This window comes from Callionymus lyra, chromosome 1 (assembly GCF_982586985.1).
Source record: "Callionymus lyra chromosome 1, fCalLyr1.hap1.1, whole genome shotgun sequence".
NCBI classification, from domain to species: domain Eukaryota; kingdom Metazoa; phylum Chordata; class Actinopteri; order Syngnathiformes; family Callionymidae; genus Callionymus; species Callionymus lyra.
The window spans coordinates 2,017,779-2,041,969 of NC_141818.1; the positions used below are offsets into that span (position 1 = coordinate 2,017,779).

The 24,191-nt window shown below is 38.9% G+C and overlaps 1 protein-coding gene across 1 annotated transcript in view; it reads left to right on the plus strand.

Moving 5' to 3' along the window:
- Window positions 1–24,191, plus strand: part of gpat2 (glycerol-3-phosphate acyltransferase 2, mitochondrial) — a 144,429-nt gene that overhangs the window by 43,058 nt on the left and 77,180 nt on the right. The window contains exons 2-7 of the mRNA XM_087787725.1: window positions 6,894–6,960; window positions 14,769–14,861; window positions 20,699–20,803; window positions 22,633–22,703; window positions 22,762–22,872; window positions 23,043–23,150. Coding sequence (XP_087643851.1) covers window positions 14,793–14,861; window positions 20,699–20,803; window positions 22,633–22,703; window positions 22,762–22,872; window positions 23,043–23,150 — 464 coding nt within the window. The 5' untranslated portion in view covers window positions 6,894–6,960; window positions 14,769–14,792. The remainder of the gene's footprint in view (window positions 1–6,893; window positions 6,961–14,768; window positions 14,862–20,698; window positions 20,804–22,632; window positions 22,704–22,761; window positions 22,873–23,042; window positions 23,151–24,191) is intronic.

Here is a 24,191-nt window from a genome sequence, read left to right on the forward strand (position 1 = left end):
GACTCTGGTGTAGAATTTACAGACCACATGACTCTTGACGAAGTCGTAACTGCTTTCATTTGTTTTCAAACCAAGATATTTCCAAAGATCAGCTTTAAAAAGCTGCAGGAGTCACTGTATCCTCTCGTCCTCAGTCATCTCCAAGATCTCATGGGATATCAATGTTTATTTAGCCACAGAGGACAGAATGACTGCTGCCATTTGGCGATTGGAAGTTAAATTACAACAGAAAAATAAGTAAACTAAAATAGAATTATCTTATTGATCTATAAACTATAAATAAATAGGGAAAGATTAAATTAAATTTCCAAGCTAACAACTAATAAAATATTAAAATAAAAAAAGTAAATAATCAATACAGTGCAATCAAACATTGATATAGTATCATGATACATCAATATATCAATATTTTCTAATAACTCTACTGTCTTGACAAACGTTGACGCTATAAGCCAAAGAGAACATTAACATCATAGTGATTTGTGTAGTGCAGTTATACTCCTGATTGTGAATTAATAAGTGTTGTCATGGCCGGCGGGAGGAAGTCGTGCAGTAAGTCTTCTGGTGTTGGAGGCGAGAAGCAGGAACAGGCCTTGGGCTAGTGAAGTGATGTTGCCTGTCCTCTCGCTGACTTTTCCATGGATTAGTTCTGAGCACAGGCTGGTGCCAACCATCCACTCTGCATTCTTGACAGTTCCTGTCGTGTCACAGTCTTGGATCGTCCTGCTTAGTGGTCGAGCCAAACCCGAGCAGGTGCTGAGAACAGACTGTAGGACGGAGGCTGAGATGTTAAGCAGCAGCAGAACCCCGGAGAGAGTCGGACGTCCTCAGGTGTCGCACAAACGCTCATGTATTTAACCTTTTTTTTTTTCAAGTGAAATGTTTTATGTATGTAACATGTTCTCCTGCTCTGCATTATTCATACACAAGAACATTAATCAGTGAAATGCTGATTTGTTGTCGAGCCACATCTGTTGAATCGATGCGTTAAATCAGAATTTATAGTTCACAGGCTCCTGAGAGGAGTTCAAGAGTTCATGCTAAAGCTGCACACGTCCTGCTGTGGCTGTGCAAACATCAAAACACTGGTAATAACAGGGAATTATACATTGACTGGTTATCCTTTTGCCTTTCAAAGAAAACAGCGTTTTTAGATCTGCTAGCACTCAAATAGCATCCAAGTTGCATTTCCCCTCTTCAAAAGCTGTTTCATTATGACTCGATGTTTTATTCATTTTCAAAGTGGACCTGGTGTCACTGTTGGGAATTCTATACATAAGAAAGTTGCTTTTCAGATAATTGTTTTTAGGGTGCTCTCGAGTGTAAAGTTGTATATACCGTAAAAGGAAAAGTTTGCCTTTAATATGTTTGGAGAAGTTAAATGATATCAAGCCAAGTCATTATAGATAAAAAGCTAAACGTCTCTTGGATGTTTTTGTCATATTTTGGGAAGTGAAAAATATCAGAGTCCCCTTCCCTTTTTTTGCATCATCCTACGATAATGCTATTATTTCAACGGATCAAGTACCAATATAGTCTTCCTAACTATTTGGGTCCAGGCACTTCCTACGTGATGATGTCACACGCCAATGTCTTTTTTAAAAGCTTTTTTCATGAATAAACAAAACTACAACTAAGAGATCAGAGGACGCTTTGAACGACACACACAACATTTATATAGACAAAAAGACACATGTGACTTTCAACACATCGCTACATGTGACGACGCCGCTGATTGGCTGAACCGTGTCACATGCCACTTATTTAACTTACGAGTCATCAATACATCTCAACAGCAGTAAATGGTACTTTCAGCAGCCGACAGATTTTTCTCCTTTTTTTTTTTTTAAAAAGGGCAACACTTCGGGTGCGTAAAAATCCATCTTACCAAAACGCTGATTTAGCCGAAGCCCAACAACAAGATGGTCCCATATTGACATGTCAAGAGTCACACGTTTATATATTTCATTTTAGAAGAATTTGCCTAAATACCATATTTTCCCCACTATAATTCGCAATTAAAAGGCTTTAATTGCGACTTATAGTGTTTAAAAAACGACAATGTGCCTTATATATGATCATAACCTAGTGGGTGACTTGTTTATAAACACTTTCATGACTCTCTGCCGACTGAGCTGACACGCCGTGGGCGGGGTTACGTCATTGTGTCATCATGGGGTGAGATTTAGGACGCACGTCATATCATGGCGGACGTCTATGGAGTGATATTACTGCCACCGGTTCGAGCAAGTGTGTCTTGGTTGTTGTACACACAAAATCACTCTGCTGCGCTCAACCAGACGTACACGTGCGTTCAACATGTCATACACGCGCATCTAGCTGTCATACATGCGCTCAACTTCACTGCTGCTACCTCAACATTTGTCCGCTCACAACACCAGTCTCTTGAAGCCTTTTAAACATCATTTGAAAATCGTTACCATGGGAGTGAATGGACTTAATAAAGTTTGACTTTATCTGACTAATTTGTTGACATTCCCTTTAGCACAGCTTTATCTAGCTTTATGCATAACGCAACCGCACTCAAATTTCTGACTGCATCTTTTATTCTATGCGCCCTATAATCCGGTGCGCCCTATTTTTGAAAACATTTCTAAAATAGACCATTCATTGACGGTGCGCCTTATAAACTGGTGCGTCTAATAGTGCGGAAAATACGGTATGACCTGAAAACATTTGTATTGTGTCAAATATCTTGGAAAAAAATGCATCTATTGTAAAAACCCAATACATTTAATAAACTTTTAAAACTGTGGGAAAAGAACGGACTTGGAAAACAAAAGAAAAGCTTGAGCAGGTTCAGAGAAGGTTGACTGTAGAATAAACTCCCAACAAATCATCTCCTTTAATAGCGACGGCTACAGACGCCTGATCATTAAGATGATTTTTGACCAGATCTGCTGCCAACAACTTCTGGCCTTTCATTTAATGACATATGCCATTTTGACAAACGTCGACATCCACCTGGGATTCATCCGGAGCTAAAGACGGCTTAAATAAAAGTGTGCAGCCGGTCACAGATATGTAGGTAAACCAGGTGAGATGAACATTATCTCTAGAGGATCTTCTTCCTCTATAGGTCCCTTCTAGTTTATTCCATCAGTGGTTTCTCGCTTTTACTTTCTATTTTAAGGAAAAGTATTTGATTTATTCTCTTGCTCTCAGAAGGTTATTGAAGGGGCAATAACAGATAAATGAAAACATGTCACCGCTCTGCAGTAGGCATGTTTTTTTTCAAAGTTAAAGATCATAAACACACAAAGAAGCCGTTTGATCAGACTTCCATCCCTCTGGTTACATCAGCCGGCCCTCACTGTACCTCCTCTTGCAACCTGAAGTCCTCAGGAGATGCTGAACCACCTCACCTGCGTTCCACCCGTGATGTCACTGTGATCAGAGTAGGAGATGCTCGCCGACCATTGAAGCCGGACCACTTTCGTCCACTCGTGTCGGTGCTTTTGTTTTTCTTTTCTATCCGATATGACTCACAGACCAGCCATTCATTGATATTTTGAAGAGGACGCTGAAACGGAAGCCTGTCATTTAGCGCTGGAGCATCAGATGAGAAATTAAGTTGTTTTTGTGTCACCGTCCGCGGTGATGTTGCCATAACGACCGGGTCAAATAATGACGCAAACGACCTTCGTTTTTTTTCACTTTACTTGATTTTTAGGCGGTGATTTGAACATGAATCGCAAGTAAATATTAGCCACTCTCTATTTTTATGTACATAAAATGTCAGGGTGTCCCCCAAAATCATTTTGAAAGTCGATATTTTTAATAAACTGTATAGAAATGGGTCAAGATTTAATATTTAATTTCATATTTCGTCACATATGACGTGACTTAAAAGCTGAATTTGGAAAAACTTCACTGACTGGCAAACAGGCCTTGTTACCTACATCTTAAGAGACATAGTACTACTATGGCTACATATCGAACTTAGCTTCTTTTGTGGCACCAACTGAAATACCTCCGTAGTACAGAAAACATTCTTCTTCTTTTGGTGCACAGGCATGATCCCAAAATTGATAAGGTGTGGAGTTTCCTGAATTCTGAGCAGCTCTAGTAGAAGAACTCACATTTCCTCGATCCTTAAAACTCATCACTGGCTGCCAGTTTCTTTCAGGATCATTTTAAAATTCTGGTTCTTACTTTCAGATCTATTCATGGTCAGACCTTCCATCAGTGATCTGATCCAGACTTACACCCCAGCTCGGGCTCTGAGGTCTGTGGATCAGAATCTACCGATGGTTCCTGAACTTCAGGACCAGAGGAGAGAAATCCTTCCAGACTGTTGCTCCTAAGCTTTGGAACCATCTCTGTGTTTGATGATCTACTGACTCCTTCAAGAAACATCTGTGTTTGATGATCTACTGACTCCTTCAAGAAACATCTGTGTTTGATGATCTACTGACTCCTTCAAGAAACATCTGTGTTTGATGATCTACTGACTCCTTCAAGAAACATCTGTGTTTGATGATCTACTGACTCCTTCAAGAAACATCTGTGTTTGATGATCTACTGACTCCTTCAAGAAACATCTTGAGACACTTTTATTTGTGCTTTTCCTTGATTCTCTGAGACTTCTGTGTTGGTCTTGGTGTTATTTTGACCTTTTAAGTGTATACTTTAAAAGTGCTTTTGGACCCTGGTCTAGAATAGTGCTTTACAAATATATCTTACTTATAAGTGACACAGGCAGTGAACATCGAATTAATGTATTACTTGGAAGCAAGTGTTCCTTTGCACTAGAAAATGATTTATTATTACTTTTGTCTGCATGAAAAACTGCTTGGAGCGTAACTTAACCAAAGCTGAAAACTCAAGATTTGAAGTCATCTCTAATTGAATTTTCCTTCCGTTAGAATTGATCTTAGAGAATTGGTATCGAAAAATTCAGGAACTGGTGTCGAAGTGAATGTATCCGTACCAGTATTGAGGATTGTCTATGGATAGCCAGCCCTGTCTAGTGGACCATGATAAACATTAGAAGAATACGTGGAGCAACTTCACAAAAAACTCTTTGGAAAATCAAAAAAGAAGTCCGTAAAGAGAACAACTTTAAAAACCCAATTTTCCTGGATTGATGGTTGGGTGTATCCTGAGAAACCGATTGGAAATGAAACCATCTGCGGCTCGTTCAGGCTTTAAAAGCACACGCGTCAAGAATCCTGTGTTGACAGGTTGAAGAAGACAAGTTTGACAAGACTCCAATTATTTATGTTCTAAGACATGAAATGAATTCCCTTTTCTGGCTCCAACCAAAATAAAACATTTGATATAAAATCTTCATCTGTTTCTCAACAGTCTAAGGTTATTTCAAATATAATTACCAAAATGATTGGCGTGCCGGACGAGCGCCCAGAAGTGTAAGGTATATAAAACGTTACTGGACGGTTGGACTTCGTCGAGCACCTCTGAATGTAGATCACATCCCAGCTGCCAGATTAATGCGTCTCACCGACGTATTGTCTAAAGTAGGCCACGGTTACTCTTCCCGACGCGTCAACGTAACACCCTCATTGTTGCATGAATAAATTCCTCCGAGAGAAGGTGTCTTTTGAAGCGATCTCACAATATGCCAAGGTCTCTTTTCATCATCACAAGTGCTTCCTGTTAATTTCCCTACTTGTGTAACAATACTTTGTTGTAGCTCCATAAAAAACATCATTATTTCAGACCTGTTTTCAAATTATCGGCCCGCGGGGATATAAATAAACATAAAAGCTGTGAAGCTGTCTTGAACTTTGTCATAAAAAGGCCTGAATTAAAATGGTTTAGTATATTGAAGAACGTGTAATTGAGCTGGGTTTATTTTTTATTATTAAAGCTTGATAAAATATGAAGAGAACTAAGCTGCGAAAGCATGTTCAGTCTTTAGCAATATATAAAGGAATATTGTGTTTTAAATGAGTACATTGAAAGCCGTGGGATCAGATCAAGAGGAACGTCGGCTGATGGGTATCAACATCATGTATCGACTGAAGCAGATTGTGGCGAGGAAGCACAGTTGGATTTGATAGCAGCTTCCTTGCGAGGCTTTAACAATAAGTCACTTTAAGCTGATAATCCAAGAGCAACCAATAAGAACTGGCCCTTGAAAAACCAACATCAGGATTTTTCTTTATTGCTATTTTCGTCGAATTAAAGCTTTATTTCGTATCTGTTTCGTCACAGAAGGTGACAGATTTATCTTTTATTATCTATATCTGATCTGAAGGCTAGAATCCTGATTTAAGTGTTTCATCGTTTTCACACTTTATTTGAAGGCAGACTGATGGGATTCTAAAAGGAAAACAAGTGTATTATGTTTAAATAAAGCGATGATTTGGTAGCTCTTTGACGCAGAGTTAGTCGTTCTAATGGATTTTGTTTGTGTAAAAAGTATTTAGACGGAGGGATAGATTGTTATTGATACATTTGAAGATCCCTCATGAAGATAATGAGTTTGGTTTTCTAACCCTGGAAAAGGGAAGGTCACAAATGTGCCTCACTGTGATGATCTCCGCAGTTTAAGTTCAGACGCTGCCAGAACTAAACTCGGTGTTAGATAATAACAAGCAAAGGTCGTTGACCCGATGCTGTCTCGAATGGAGATTTCTGTATTAGTGATCGTTAATCCTACTCTTTATATCCCATCTTGATAGAATATCAATGCGTTCCTGATGGAATCTAATTCACACTTTCTTTCTGAACTCTTTTTTCATCTTGACTTTTCTCTGGCACGACTCCCGTTCGAGCTGCTGTGTGGGAGAAAGTATTGTTTTATATATTTTGTGTTGGCGGATTTCTAAATGTAAATTGTGTTGTCTGTCATGACATAACGGTATAATAAACTCTCATCCTCTTTGTTTTTCCTGCATTTTTCCGGTGGCTGGCAGCCTCGGCGAGTCATTCAGCGTAACCTCTCTTCATCATCGGTCCTGTCAACTCCAGGTCTTTATTTGTGAGCCTCTTCTTATCTCCGTCTCTCTCCACCTGTCCACACATCTGTCGATTCCAATCTCTGCTCTGACTCTGTGTCCTGAGCTGCTGCCATTTAGTGTTGTCCAGTGATGAAATGATTTGATATTGATCATAGTTGATCACTTCTTTAAAATGGAACATCCTGGAATGGCTTTGATTTTTATTAGGGGTGTTTATTGGCATTATCTTGCGATATGATACGTATCGGTATACAGGTGCGACGATACGATATATTGTGAAACTGTAGGAACAAGGATATATATATATGTCACAGTACAGATTTGAATTCAGTAGGATTCAACATCCTACTATCACAGATTGGAATTCCAATCTCGAATTCTTCTTGTACGATTAGTAGGATCTGGAATCTGTACTAGGAGGTTTCCAGATCCTACTACTGAACTAGGATCTGAATAATGGAATTCCAATCTGTCCTAGGATGATTCCGGATTCTACAAGTGTATTGGGATCTTGATATTTTTTAAATTCCAATCTGTCCTAGGACCTTTAGTAAGCATGCCAAATTTTAAAGTCAGCAACTTGGTTTAAAAGCGTCATGCATGGTATTACTTCTAGTACACCCTGGTCTTGGAACATCTGCCGCCATCACTTGATCAAACAACTTTATGCCACTTTGACATCAACTTTGGAACTGGCTTGGGAGTGAAATTCCATTCTGTACTAGTAGGATTCCAAATCCTACTAGATTCCAATCTGTACTATGACATATATGTGGTATTGTGGAGTACTTGATTTGACACCAAAATATGTCCAAGCATTAGCTTTGAAACTGCTAGACTTGACTGTATCCTCTTGTCCTCAGTCATTGCTCTGATTTCATTATTCCTTTGGCTATGGAGGAGGTAATGACTGCTGCCCTCTAGAGGCCAGAATTTAAATTGCAAGACAAAAATGTAAACACGGTGTAAATAAGTGCATGTAATTGTAAATAATAATTTAAAAAAATCGATGTATTTGATTTTAAACACACTTTAATAAACTATAAACCATAAAAGATACAGTATATGTTAACACATAAGTATTGTTCAGTATTATGGAAGACAATATTGTCATATTTATCGCATATCGATCTTTTCTAACAGCCCTAATATTGGAAAGATGGAATGCCAAGGACCTAACCTGCACTGATAAGTTGATGTGTATTTTAAATCACATCAAATTGCAGCTGAAACTCGACCGTTGCTCTGCCATCTTCAGCAAACAAACAGTGGCCCCGTTGTTTTGGTTCTACTGGGATCCACTTCATCGTCTTGGGTGGTTATTTATTCACAATGTGCATCCTAACGCTCTTTATTATTCAATACCTACGACCGATCTACGGACCTTAGATCAGAGAAGACACGTGGGCATGGTCGAGTTTTGTTATGCGTCATGTTCCTATTCATCTACATGTGGACCATATGCAACGCTTTGTGGATGTTCCGCTGGTTGGCCTTGACTTACTGCTGCCTCTAGCTGTTCCCATTTGGTGGTGAATTCCCTCTAGAGTGGCTTATATAACCCCATTAGAGCTGATTCGCTGCTTGTGTAATTTACATTTCTGCAAGCTTTAGTCACCGAATATCTGCTACCTTGTCTCCTCCATCAAGCCGGCACCTGAGAGCAACACCCGCTTTTATCCGCAACGAAATCCTCAGCGGGATTTGATAATGAATGTGGGAACTTGGGCTGAAAGGAAAGGTATCATCGAGCCTCTGGGAAAACCTGGGTTTTAATTAGCAGTGTTAAAGGATAAGAGACATCCTACCCTCGGACACTAATGAAAGTGTTCCATCCGATCGTTTTAACCGCGGAAAGAACTATTGCCCTGATGTTTGTTCTGTATGACAGCGGTTTATCTGGAGCTTTGTTGTGGAACAATGTCAGTAGGTTCCATTAGAAACAAATCGTTAATTAGTACTGCCATACTTTGTTTAGATTTTATAGTTGTAAAATGATGTTTTCCTGAGATGAGCTACTGGTAATTCCAGATTCCATTTTTATAGAAAGAAAAAAAATCTAAAACTGTTGACACAAGTTTTTTTTTTTTTCTCTCCTGCTTGAGTGATGCAGAGCCGCTGTTGACCAATGACGCGTGTGTGTTTCGGTCATGTGATGCAGGACTCGGACTTTATACTGTGTTGTCAATAAAGTTTTGAGACTTCGACAGTGAAAATTCAAAAGCTATTATGACGATTATTACGCCGAACTACAACAAATGTATTCATACAGAGAAGTTTATTGTACCTATAAAGGGTTTTAAATGTTTGTTCAAAAAATATGAATGTATATATATATATATATACATTAATATTAATTCAACACTAATATTGATTCAACACTATTACTACAGTAACTAACAGAGTAATACTTACGGAGCCTCGTCAAGTGATTCTACCGTGACTGGTGGAGTAATACTTCCAAGCCTCATGAAGTGATTTTACAGTGACTAGTGGAGTAATACTTTGGAGCCATGTGAAGACCTACTACAGTGACTAGTGGAGTAATACTTTGAAGCCTCATGAAGTGATTCTACAGTGACAAGTGGAGTAATACTTTGGAGCCATGTGAAGACCTACTACAGTGACTAGTGGAGTAATACTTTGGAGCCTCGTGAAGTGTTACTTTGGTGACTTGCAGAGCAATACTTTGAAGCCTCATGAAGTGATTCTACAGTGACAAGTGGAGTAATACTTTGGAGCCATGTGAAGCCCTACTACAGTCACTAGTGGAGTAATACTTTGTAGCCTCGTGAAGTGTTACTTTGGTGACTTGCAGAGCAATACTTTGGAGCCTCGTGAAGTGATTCTACCGTGACTGGTGGAGTAATACTTTGTAGCCTCTTGAAGTGATACTACAGTGACTAGTGGAGTAATACTTCGGAGCCTCGTGAAGTGATACTACGGTGACTAGTGGAGTAATACTTCCGAGCCTTGCGAAGTGATGCTACGGTGACTAGTGGAGTAATACTTAAGAGCCTCATGAAGTGATAATAAGGTGACTCTCGGAGTAATACTTCGGAGCCTCGTGAAGTGATACTACGGTGACTAGTGGAGTAATACTTCTGTGACTCGTGGAGTATTACTATGCTGACTTGCAGTACGGCTTTGTTATACTTAAACCCATTTTTAAGTGCTGTGTTCCAATTAAAATTAGTTTAAGATTAAAATTAAACTTAATTCATAAGGTTTTTAATGGGTACTGCCGGTTTTTGAGAAAATTAAAGAATGTTAAGTGAATTTATGTGAATTATCTGTTATGTTGGCTATAATTTATTTGCTATTTGAAGTGGGTCTATAAGAATAAATACTTTTTATCTGGTAACTATTGGAAGGGCTTTGCTGTAATTGGATTAAGAGGTGTTTGAAAGGCGATAGAACCCTCTAGTGGTTATGTAGCGCAACTGTGTGTAAACAGCTGCTTGACGGTTACAACGCTTGACTTACATGTGTAGAAAAAAACGTAAATGTTGACACCACATTCATAAGCATAAAAACAAACTTTTGACTTGAATAAAATCATGGTCTTACAAATGTTACCCTATTCAAATACTTACTTTGTAAATGATCATAAAAACAAATGTTATTTCTTCGCTGCTCTTAAAATAAATGTGTGAGTGTAGACGAATGTTAAAAGAGCTGGTAGAGAGCAGGTATTGACTGAGCATGGCAGGAAAACACAAAAGACTCACAGTGTGTGATTGACAGAACACGTTGAGTTAAATCCATATCCATTCATTGGTAATGGCTGTTTAATAAAATCCTCTATTTTCTTCAGACGGCGCAGCAGGTTTTGAAGGCTCTGACGACTCGTGTTTGAACATAGTTTGAGGTCGTGAAGATGGTTGTTCAGCTTGAGATTCCGCCGTTTGATGCTTTGCATTCCCTGCAGTCACACAGTGGGGCGGAGAGCCTGATGAACGCCTGCAGACAACCCAGTTTTCCTGCTGTTCCCTGAGCCAGCGCTGCGTGTCTCGTCGTTCACTTCAGCCTCTTTAGAAAATGTTTTATTTTGTTATCGCTTATCTGCGTGTGACATGTTTGCAGAAGAGCAGGAGCGTCTCTGGTCCTGACAGTGGCAAGGACAAGGTGACACTGGTATTCCCACATCCGAACTTCCATGAAGCATTTGAAGCATTCAAAATAAACTGGCACTGTACTTGTTTAGTATATTCTGTTTTTTTTATTTTTTAGTTCTAGAGGTTATTTTAAATCTGGATTATCTGTAGATTAAGAAGTTAAGAAGTTCCTGGTAAGACTGCACGATATATCTAAAAGATTCGATATCGCAATATTGGCACGTGCGATATTCATATGGAAAACATGTTCGATCATTTATAATTTGTTATTGTATGAATCAAGCATTTCTTAAATGTGCACTTTGACTAATCAGTCTATGTCTCGTTGTTGTTTACGTTTCGTTGTGAGCTATGGCTACACTCGGTTGCTATGGCGACGCGTCTTGCTGACATAGTTTAAACACGGGAGTAAGACTAATTTATGATCTAGTCAAACACTAGTGATCCAGTCACTCGTCTCTTTCAACCTCCTTTGTTAAAGCAACATATTGTAAGAACTTTTCATCTCGTCTCAGTTGTTTTCTTATAAGATCGTGAACTTCCAAACAAACCTGTCCGTCTTCACCGTATGCTAACGAGCTAAGTTGTTAGCGTAATTTATAAAGTGTTATGTTTGCGTGTACAAGGACGTGGATTAATTGGTGATATCGCGACGCGCCGGCGGCTCCTCTCTGATGTCGCTCAGTTTTGCGGGAAACTGATGCAAGTCCCGTGAAACTGAGTGTTATAAGTGATATTTTTATCAGATCATGTCGGCACCGAAGCGCGGAAATAAACACTGATATAGTGCATCGTTTTCCTTCTCTAAACCCCCGGACCTCCGCCACAGTACTCGCATGTGCGCGTGAATACGGCCACATTTTTAGACGAAAGAAAAAAGTACGCATTAATATTGACAACGCACTTTAAGACACCAATATCGAATAACGCACATATTTCCAATATCGTGCAGCCCTAGTTCCTGGGGACAGTTGAGGCTTATCTTTATAGCTTTTTGCTCAGCACTTTATGTATAAACTCTTCTAACAAGCCTGAAATATAATAGATTTAATTTAAATCGGAAGTGATTATTTTCATTGTAATGCTTATCATGATGCTGATATTTTCTATGAATGAGTGCTTTCACACATTATTTAAGTAGTTACAGTGATAACGGATCATAACCGGTTACTAAACAAGCGTGTATGTTTTAGTCATGTGCTGTGGGACCAGATACTTTTTTCCTGTCATTCAAGTTTTGAGACGAACAGCCAACTTTTATGGATCGTTGAAAGTCCTGGAGTTGAACTGAAAGTTCACCTTGTCAGTCTGTGATTCTCTTTCAAGTATCTGTTGTTAATATTGCATGTTGGCTGCTGCTGCTGCTACACTGAGACCTCCAGGTTGTTGTGAGAACTTCCTGAAACTATAGATGACTAACTGCCCTGAAGTAAAGAAGCTCCTAGACAGAAACACGATTGAGTGGTGAGGTCTGCTGGCTATTGTTCCATTAGTCTCTCTTCAAATCACATTTACTGGAACTAAAGCCCTGTTCGCACGGGATAAGTATTACCTGGAGACCTCGGTGTTTTGATAATGACCCCCCGCCCCCCCACTCTGCCTTATTTTAAGTGCATTCACACGGGATAAGCGACGTCTGTAAAATAGTCATTTTTACTGACATTACCCAGAATACAGATGTAAAAAGCAGCCCAATTACTGAAAGAGAAAGTGTAACCAAGCGTTCTTAGTGGATAACTGTTCATTTTCTTTCGTTTCTCAACTTGTGCAGACGCTCAACAGCGAGAGCACATAAATGTGCCCCAACATTATTCTTACAGAAGAGTCTGTTACAGTAGTGTTACCGAGTGTATTGGTGTGGGAAACACAAGGCTGGAACTTAGTTTGTTGCTGCACGTCTTCTTTACTTTTGTCATGTGGAACAAACAACAACAAAGAACTCCATTTACTTCCTTTTCAACCCCTTCAAAATAAAACGGCGGAAGTAAATATTAACACAATGGCCTAGAAGTTCGTTACAGTGGCGTATATGCGGCATTAAGAATTACAAACACAGACATGCGGATTCGCACGGGACTAGTATTATCACCCGACGTCTGTGTTTGGTGAATTACAGTACAGTAGGTAATTCGCGGCGGAATTATTACAATACAAATCACAGACATGACGCATTTACAGGGGATTAAAACTCAGACAAACTCAATTTGTAACAATTACAAATTACCAGAGGTCCCCAGGTTATGCTTATCCCGTGTGAATAGGATTTATGATGTTAATAATAACTAATCGTTGTGAAGTACACGGTGACCAGAACTCAAACTAATGTCCTAGTAAATAGTTTTTTCCCCCCAACATTGTCGTATCACATGGTCATGAGCCACAGTAGCATTGTATTCTCCTACACACACCGACAAACGCCTTTACACACACATGATAGTTGCTGCCGACAAACTCAAATATCAGAAACTGTCATTGTTAGTGTTGTTAACACAACAAACGTTTTTTTTGTGTGGCATCAGTACAGAATAAAAGACTGAAATAAGAAAACACACAAAATAAGCAATAGAAAAACAGCCATCCTGGAAGAATAAACCCTGAACTACTTTTGTTTTCTTCGTCAATATAAATGTAAGTTAAGTGTTTTACCTAAATATCTAGACCACTGAAATCAGAAGCAGGGAGGGAGTTGAGGAGCCGAGTGATCTGTTTGTCTTCATAACCAATGTTTAAACTCATGCAGTGACCAACGTTGAAACCTCCTGACTCACCGAGTGTTGTTGTGTTGAACAATCAGACTTCTAGAAGAACTACTTCCTCCGGTTCTAAGAACTAAAACTAGCTTCCCACAGCTGTGACACCACACAAATTGAATCTTGTTCAGCCAGAAAGATCTGTGACCGTTTACAGAATATTCATATCAAATGGTGGATTACACAACATCAAAGCCAGTTGTTGTCTTAGACGCCCTCGAGCGGCGTCACTTTTTGTCTCGATGGTTTCATGGATTCCATCCTAATAGCAGGTAATTGCTGACTTAAGTTTCTTCAGCGCTGGTCGGTGACCTACAAGCTACATCAAATCAAATGACGACCTTTGTTGTTAACTTTTCAAATTGGCAAAAGGAACCGGCTCCGGTTATGTGGGAGTAATTCCTCAGTTGATGGTCACGGACCGGGCTTTTTAATGATTAATGCGCCTCTAGTGTGTGTCCTTTACACCTGAACCTCGCCGCGCCAGACCTCAACCTCTAAATGGCCGCTCCGCTCCCGCCGTATTCCTGCCTGCATACTGATGGCAAACTTTAAAAAAGTAAAGTTTCAGCGGCGGCTCTAATAAAATGAAACAATGTCACGGCATCAAAGTAACCGGCGGCAGCAGATCCACTGCCCTCTAACTTGAAACTAATGAAAGTTAGGGTCGGGAATCTGAGGAAATTTCACGCTGGCGGAAGAGAAGAAGTGCCAGTTGGAACTCTGAGGATTGTGCTTTGGGCACCGGATGATAAATTGATGACAGATACAAACAACTGGTACAACAACCGGAGGAAGAAATCTTTTTTGTGCTGAGGAGATGAATCAAGTAAAGAAACGAGGCCTTGAGGATTTATTTCTAAATGATTCATAAATCTTTTTATGGTGCATAAAATTAACGATTTTTGACAAGCTGGAATGACAACTTGTTTTCTTTGGTGTGTTTCCAGCTGAAGGTCTGCAGGGGTCTCGAGATGATGGAGCAGCACGAGGGGATAAATGGAGACCCGGTTGTTTCGTCGACACATCACAACAGACTCACGGTGAGAACCCTGTTTGTTTGGGTCCACACGGACTAATCCCACATTCTTTGTTTCTCTCAGCCAGAGGTAAACACAACACGGCTTTTTATTCCACTTGATGTTTGTCACCGAAGAACCCAACAACACGCCGTGAAATGTAATCGCTCAGAGAGTGGCGTAAAAAAGAATGGACGGGAATAATGGCGTCCATTAAGTTTACGGCTTGAATGTTGTTAAAAAAGATTCAAAACAATCCCAATTAAGAAGCGTTTAAAAGAAGTCAAAATAGTTTGTTTTTAGTGCGACTTAATTTCTCATTCCACAGTTATCTGTGTGAAAAGTTTTTCAATTATTTATTTTTTATTTTTAGGAAGCATTACTTGTTTCCTTGTATGGCTTCTAAAGGCTGATGTTTTGTTCAAAACACTACAATTATGTCGGCTAGTTAAAACTACTTCAGTTGTTTTTTAGGGTTAATGGAGGTTATAGTTTTTCATGTTGCACACTTTCTTAACTTCAGACTAATCTTCAGACAGACGAGGTAAAAAAGATCAAATGTAGATTTTGAACAATATTTATTTATTAAAGAGAAGAAACAATTGGTGTTTTATCAGTTTTAGGCGTTTTTAATGTCATATTTCGATTCCTTTTTTTCACGATTTAACAGAAATGATTACACCGACTCTACAGTAGAGGGCGGCAGAAACAACGTTGGACAGAGACCGTGTTTTTTTTCCCCCCGCTTGTTAAAAACAGTGGTGAAAGTGTTTTTATATTTTCAATTGAATGAATATATTCAATTCCAGGTGTTTTGTGCAGTACTTGTGGTTCTTAAATTGTTGTTTTTTTACAGTTAAAAATTAAAAATCTGTAATTTTATTAACATTTTTTAGGGTATTTATCAATTCATCTGGTCTAAAAGTAGGTGTTTAATGTTTCTATCAAATGTCGTGCTGGTGAGTAAAAATGTAAAAAAAAAATAATAGCAAACTATGTTGCAATCGCAAAAAAAGCCTATTTCTTAGTAGTGCTATTAATTGTTTTAGGCAATTTGTTTTTATGTCTTTAAATAACTAGTGAAAAAGTCCTATTTACCATAAGAAAATTAATTAATAAGTATTTTAATATTAAAGAATATTCGGTAGCGTGTTTGGTTGTTTGCTTTTAGACGTCACATGACGAACCCTCTGCTCCCCAAACGCACAAAAAGAGGCTTTTTTACGTGAACCTTTTAAAAAGCAGATCTGTGACTCTCATCAACAACCCACCTCACAGTCCCTGTCCACTGCTGTGATAAAGAGTGTCAGCGGTGCTGCCCGTCCACCCACCAAACTAGCCTTCTCTTCTCCCCATCTGTCTCGTAGCAACCACACACACACACACACACACACACACACACACACACACACACAGTTTTGTTCATCCATCTCTTCATCCTTTGATTCAGTCGTAAGACCCTCCAAACCAGCCACAGTACTTCAATTCAATTCAAATCAATTTAAACGCGTCCATCGTCGCCTCAAAGTACGACTGCGACTGACTGAAGAAGATGCTGAAGAGAACTTTAGTTCAATACCCCTCCTCCATAGTCTGGCCCGGAATAATAAATTGCTTTTCTATTTAGATTAAAAGGTTGACTATTGCGTGTCAGAAACGCTGTCGCTTCATCGGCGATGCTGTCGTTTCTCATCAAACTTCTCTAATGAATCCATTTTGACGATCGCAGTGAAAGGTGCTCGTGGTTTCGCCAGATGCGTCCACGGAAAAAAAGCTTTTGTCAGGCGCGTCAACACCGAAGTACACCCACAGATTCTGGTATTGTGCTCAAGTTAAAAGTCCCAAGGCTGTTCTTTTAAATAAGTACAACCTTCAAGTTGTATGAAAATAGGAAAAGCACTTGTATTGTATTGTTGTGTTCTCAGTTTTATCTTGATCTTTAAAGTTTATACTTTATTGAATATTGTTTTGATTGTTTAAGCGCTTTGTGACCCTGGTCTGGAAAAGCGCTATACAAATAAAAATTACGTACTTACTTACTTACTTACTTGCACCGTGCATAACTCGTAGCAAATTACGTAGTTAGCGCAACAGTATTCTTGGACTGCTAAAAGTCTTGTCTTATGTAGAAACCTTGAAACAACATGGAATTCTGATGCATTTCAGGCAATTTATTCAGCTCTAGTAATTAGGTGTGTGTACAGAGACAATGATATAATGTATGTGTAGTATTGTCGAGTACTTGACTCTGGTGTTGTAGTATTTACAGACCACATGACTCTTGACAAAGTCGTAACTGCTTTCATTTGTTTTGAAACCAAAATATGTCCAAAGATCAGCTTTAAAAGCTGATTGAGTCACTGTATCCTCTCATCCTCAGTTATCACCAGGATTTACAGACCACATGACTCTTGACGAAGTCGTAACTGCTTTCATTTGTTTTCAAACCAAAATATGTCCAAACATCAGCTTTAAAAGCTGCTGGAGTCCACTGTATCCTCTCGTCCTCAGTCATCGCTGGGATCTTTTTGGATTTCATTGTTCCTTTAGATACGAAGTACGTTATGACTGCTGCCATCTAGCGGCCGGAGGTTTAATTGCTACACAAAAGTATACAAACGCCATAAATATTTTTAATGTAGATGGAAAATAAATGGAAAAAGAAAAAAAAAAAAACTATGGAAGAAAAATGATTTAAACCATTCGGTACAGTATTGTGAAAAGAAATATTGCGATTGTTCGTTCGTAGTTACAACCTATACAAGTGGATGACAAATCCTTCAAAATCTTTCTTTATCCAGATGGAACTACAGGATACCACCAATATAAATCATTTGGTAATTATAACAGTATTTCCTTAAAAACGTATTTAAATGTTCCGCACGAAAATCATGTGAAGAAGCCAAATAAATATATAAGTTAGATATAAATAACTCTAAGCACAATAACAATAGTGACACATTTACGATGTTATTGGTTGAAGTATTTTCTACTTGTATAAAACTGTCAGAGCCAATTACATCCTTGTAAACTGCATGATTCTTAGTTCATCAAAGTCTCCGATTGTATCTGATCTCACCACCATGTGGAGAATATTTCTGGACCTTCTTGGGTATTTCCCAAGATGCTGTAACACAGCAGCCTCTGTTCTGACGCACCTTCTGGTCCCGGCCACCCTTTTTTTTTCATCTCCCTTTGATATATCGATCTTTTGATTTAAGAAGTGTCATTTACGTAATCTGTGGTCCTGCTAATTGATTTCCCCTTTGGCTACACTCTCGGGAGAATCTATCATAATCACTCGATCTGCCATCATTGATCACAAGAGAGTTGTTGGCCCATTATTTACAGATGAGGATAATCTGTCCTGAATCCATTTAACACTGAATTGGAGACGCGCTGATGACCGACACACACACACACACACACACACACACACACACACACACACACACACACACACACACACACACACACACACACACACACACACACACACACACACACACACACACACACACACCGTTTTAACAGCACACATCCAAACGAAACTGCTGTTTAAAAATCCTCTTTGGTGCTAATTTTATGGGCTTTTAAATTGACAGATCGATCCCTGAAGAGCACTTTAGTATGTTTCCCTCAATGAAACATTCAGTAAATCTTCTGACATTGATCTCAACCTCTACACTTCCTGACGTGCACGCTCACGTTTGGCTCCCTAAATGCATTTAAAAAACATGTATTTTCACTATAATAAAGGACTAAATGACTTTACTGAGGGAGCTTTTCAAAATTCTACCTTCATGCTAAAATAGGAAAGGACTCGGATGCTGCATGCCTCTGCCAAGGGCTTTCAAATGTATATAAAGACGTCATATATTAAGTTAAAATGATTAAAGAATTGTATTGGCTCAGAGGAAAAAGTGAAAAATGACTTCCTTCTGCAGGACACCACATGCTGCCAGGAGGTTTAGGACACACTGTTCAAGCCACTGCTGGACCAGCAGGTGTTGACTCGTTGAAGAGCACTTTATCTCGACCCACATGAACATCACAGTTTTTTTTCACCACAGTCACTTGAAAGGAAACTTTGTGATTGATTCGTTCTTTGTGCTCCATTTTACAAGCTTTCCAGTTTGAATATCTTCCTAAATCAAGAGAGAACCAAAGATTATGACCAAAATTAAATCAATTCAAAAGCGATATCAGAAAATGATCAGTTGTAACGCTCAGTTTCCCGGAACTTACATGGGTTTCCGGCGAAACTGAGTGACATCAGAGAGGAGCCGCCGGCGCGTCGCGATATCGAGAAATTTCCATGAAGTTTATGTAGGAATCTTGTGAACTGCAATACAATACAATACACAGAAAAAATCAATAATAAATCCACCTCCTTGTACACGCACACATAACACTTTATAAATGACCTGATGCTAACAACTTAGCTCATTAGCATACGGTGAAGACGGACAGGTTTAAACTTCAGTTCATGATCTTATAAGAAAACAACTGAGACGAGATGAAAAGTTCTTATTGTTGCTTTAACAAAGGAGGTTGAAAGAGATGAGCGGCTGAATCACTTGCATTTGAGTAGAGCTCAAAATTTAGTCTTACTTTTACTGTTTATATACTGAGCCACGCTAAGTATATAAGAAGTGTTGTCATAGCAACGAGCCTAGCTAGCTGCGCCTCACAGTTCACAGATAGACCGAGACGAAAAACGACAACGAGACATAGAAGTACTAATTTGAAACTTTACAGAACACATGCATCATCACGGCAGTACGATTAAGAAACAGGGAAAAGGGATAAAAAAAAAAGAAAATCGGGGGTGAAAATGACGGCACTGGAGAGAAACCCTGTTACTTAAACAAATAATAGAAGTTACATCTGGTTTAAACTCTAACATTTTAATTGTATGCAAGAGAGAAAGTAGAACAACAGAGAGTTTACATGTTTGTATGAATCATTTCTAAAACACAGAGCTGTTAGTTCGCTGTTATATCTTCATCCCAGTGTCACAAGCATTCATTTTCTTACTGCAACGGTTTCAACCAAAAACAAGTTCTACTACATTTCTTTCTCACACAAGCAATGAAAAAAAAGAATATACAGTAAACATGCTTTAACAACATAATTATCCTAAACAATAGGTTAGGTAGATATTTATTGATCTCTTAGGAGGTCTCCTTCGGGAAATTGTTTATTTCTATCAATACTATCTATCAATCCTGATTGTATCAAAATATGTTTATCAATTTTGAAGTATTCTGTCAGTTTTGTTTGCTTCAGTTTGTATTTGATGATGTGTACCATCACACTTCACTACTGACATGGTTCTGAACATTTTCCTCGTGTCTCTGGCCGACCATGAGCAAAACAATTAAACACAGAAAAGCAAAGATTTTTGTGTTGAATAAACAATAGAATAACCTAAACACTAAAAAAGGAAAAAAATGGATTTCCCTGCTGACAAATTTGTGTATTTCAAAAGCTTCTCTATTCAAATGACTTCAACCTGACATGTGGCGCTATTCCAAAAACAATCCAGACTTGCACCTGAGACCCCTGAATTATTCAGAATGCAAGATGGGGAAGCTGTTGTTTCAGATGGATCTTCTTTGTTCATTTGTTAGTACAGTGTAGCCTGTTTTCACTTTCAGAGCTGATTCGGAAATAGATTTGAGGAGAAAGAACGACAAGAATTCTTTAAATAGACTCAGATTAATTGTCAATTACTATATTTGATCAAAGAACCGTTGTAATGATGATATAAAACGTGATTCATTTAAGAATCTTGAATTAAAATTGGTTTACTGTACTGACCAGACAGAAATGACATTCAGCTTGTTTTTCCCCAGCAGGTGCCCAGGCAGTTGAAAAAACTAAAGATTCCTTTTCCATGTCTTGGGAAGTTCCGACCCAATGTGGACCAGTGCTGCCACCAGTGCACTCCAGACAGTCTGGTGAGTCCAGATACTTTCAGTTGGGGGGTCATTGATTGATGAGAAGGACAAATAATTGAAGATACCATAGATTCACTTTAGGATCAAAGTGCACTGGATCAAGTCGGCGATGATCCACTATAATACATGTCAACAACATTAATTTCTATAGCATCTAATACACTGAGAAAAAGCAGGTTTGAAACCCAAAAACACTCATTGAACGGACGTATCTAATAACTCATTTTTTTGGGACATTTTCTTGAGCTTCTGTGACTGGAAAAGCTCTCAAGGCAACTTGAAAAACATATATGGAAACTTTTTCAATCAAGCAGCCCACACGGTAAAAGTACAAGTTGTCCAATACAATAAACTCAATTAAATGGAACACAATGAACTGCACTCATGTTTCAAAAGCAATTTCATTTTCTTCAGTGTGTGTGCCCAGAGTTATGGGGGGAAAAAATGTCAAGACCAACCCTTGTTTTCTTAAATTTCTTCTTCATTTAAATGCATATTACAACTCAAAAAAATGTAGGTCATAAGAGTTTTAATATAAGAGCTGATATATGGAGACGTTATTATTGATTATAATAAAGAAAAGATCTGAAGTTAGTCAGAAGGATTATCAATAGCTTTGACATTTTAGTCAGTAAAAAGGACCTTTAGGTGTTCTATGTTTTCAGTTTTTTTCACAAATGCATACAAACCTTATTATTTACTGAATGATACAGTTACTGTCTATCATTTTAGTAAGTAAGTAATATTTGTAGAGCGCCTGTCTAGCCCAAGAGCTTAAACAACCAAAACAATACCCAATAAAACATATACTTAAAAGGTCAAGATAACACAGAGAAAAACACAGGAGTCTCAGAAAATCAAGGAAAAGCCTGCAAGAATAAAAGTGTGTTGAGATGTTTCTAGAAGGAGTCAGTAGATCATCAAACACAGAGATGGTTCCAAAGCTTAGGAGCAACAGTCTGGAAGGATTTCTCTCTTCTGGTCCTGAAGCGTGTTCAGGAACCATCAGTAGATTCTGATCCACAGACCTCAGAGCCCGAGCTGGGGTGTAAGGCTGGATCAGATCACTGATGGAAGGTCTGATCATGAATAGATCTGAAAGTAAATGACAGAATTTTTAAATTGATCCTGAAAGAAACTGGCAGCCAGTGAAGAGTTTTAAGGATCGGAGAAATGTGAGTTCTTCTACTAGAGCGGCTCAGAATTCTGGCTGCAGAGTTTTGTGTGAACTGCAGGCGAGACAGATCCTGTTTGTTTAGACATGAAAACAAACTGTTACAATAGTATAAACGACACAAATGCATAGATAACAAGCTCCAGATCGTGTTGTGAAAACATTTTAATAAGTTTAGAGAATTTTCTCAGTTGAAGGAAACAGTTTCATGTTTAATCACTTTTTTTTCCCTTGAAATATGCTTCTATAAATATTGATTTGATTTCTGGTCCGTGGTTGAAGGTGAAAGAAGTTGAGCAGGAGAGTTTAAAGCAATGATCCAATGATCGACTCAGCTTGAGTAATGGCTTCACTCACAATCTTCACTCCCTGTTTGAATCCGAAAACTCTGCCCTCTCATTCATGTTTGAAGAGGGGCCACTTCAGTCTCGACACACCGGGTCACAAACCTGTTTCAATCCCCCATTAAATACGGCGCATAGAAATTCCAAATGCAGTGGATTCAGGTGGGTCACGGGTGCAGAGCTGGAGGGTCTTCCTGAGGTGATGCGGCAGCAACTAATCATGTCGATGAGACCCGAATAGAAATGACTCCCATCGTTTTTAGATTCCACAAAAATAACACAACTTCATCACTTTTTGTTTCGCCTCCTAGCGCAAAAAGTTGGAGCACAACTTGACCCTGGGCTTCCGGAACATCCTCAGTGTCAACGAAAGCCAGACCAGGTGGGAATAATGAAAACAAATATATATATTGGATGTGAAGCTGACCTTTCTTTCACAGGTACCGTGGCTGGCTGGTGCGGAGGGTCTGCTGTGTTCTCTTCGTGAAGGAACGCAAGGTTTCCCCGAGTCCTGCCGACAACCGAGCGCAGAGAGTCCTTGAGAGCGACAGGTACCCGAGGGGAGAGCTGAGCCAGAGGGCAACACAACAAGAGCCGCCAGAGACAGGATTGAGTCGTACTGCTCTGTGCACCAACAGAATAAACAAACTATAGCCCTGAAGGCTACATGGTTCAACTTTAACACTTTGACTCAATCAGCCTGTTGTGTTTTTTGACTCAGGGTCAAGAGAGCCTTCGCATCTGAGGAGGACCAGGGTCAAGGTCGGGTCGACCGCCTCTCATTCTGCCTCCCCCTCCTTAACACATGCATCTTGCCTGGACTTTTGAGGTGTGTGTGTGTGTGTGTGTGTGTTAGGGTCAAGTTTGTTTTCCTGGATGCAAGTACATGTGATATGCTATTTTAACATCTGTTGCTTGAGAGAGTAAACAATGTGACCTTCCATACATTTGTTTTCCTCTCAGAGTCACCGATTGACTTCGAAGGTTGATGATGTAAATTCAATTTGCTCCTTTTATTCTCCTGTTCTTTGCTTTACAATTCAAAACAAGAATAAAGTCTAGCAACAACAATTTTTTTTACTAACTACTAACATATAATTATATTGATTTCTTCAGAGATTTCCTCAATTTTGAGGTTGTGTAATGTTAAAAAGGTGCTTGAAGTGAGTGATTTTGTCCATTTTTCCAATGATAAATCATGAAATAGCAGCTTATTTTAAAAGAAAATATACTTTTTAGTTTATTTTACAAGTTAAATGTTTTAAGCTAGTGTTGTTTGACCAGAAAACCTATCTGATATTTATCAGCAAAATCTATGGCTGATATCATATCTTGAAGACCATTTTAACAGCCTTTTAACCAAATATTTATGGACTAATATTTGACAGTTTGCTTGAATGCATTGGAAAGCCCTGGTACATACAAAGTGTGTTACTCTTCGATTTAATATTAAATCCCTTCAAGACTTGCTCCAACTTCTGTTTCCAACCTTGATCTTCCTTCACCTCACTCCCTCTCAGTGAACTTGTTACCTTACTGGACATGAGGAGCGAGTAAAAAATAAGTTTTGGACGAACCATCCCTTTTATATATTATTGTGATGTGTTCAGATCAAAAGTTTGGTCTCTATATTTGTCAAGAAGGTATTTTCTAAACCAGTGCGAGGATTCAAACCATCCATCTCTCTTCTGCGGGCGAGCGCTGTTACATTAATAGATGCAACAGCAAGAATGAACATAAATGCGTGAAGTGAATGATGGCAGAGGGAGATTTAGTGCTGAACCTCTGAATGATGCATGACTCTTCATCATCGCACTTTGTTGTTGTTGATGCACCAGGACTACAGGCAGAAATATCTTTTTTTTTACAG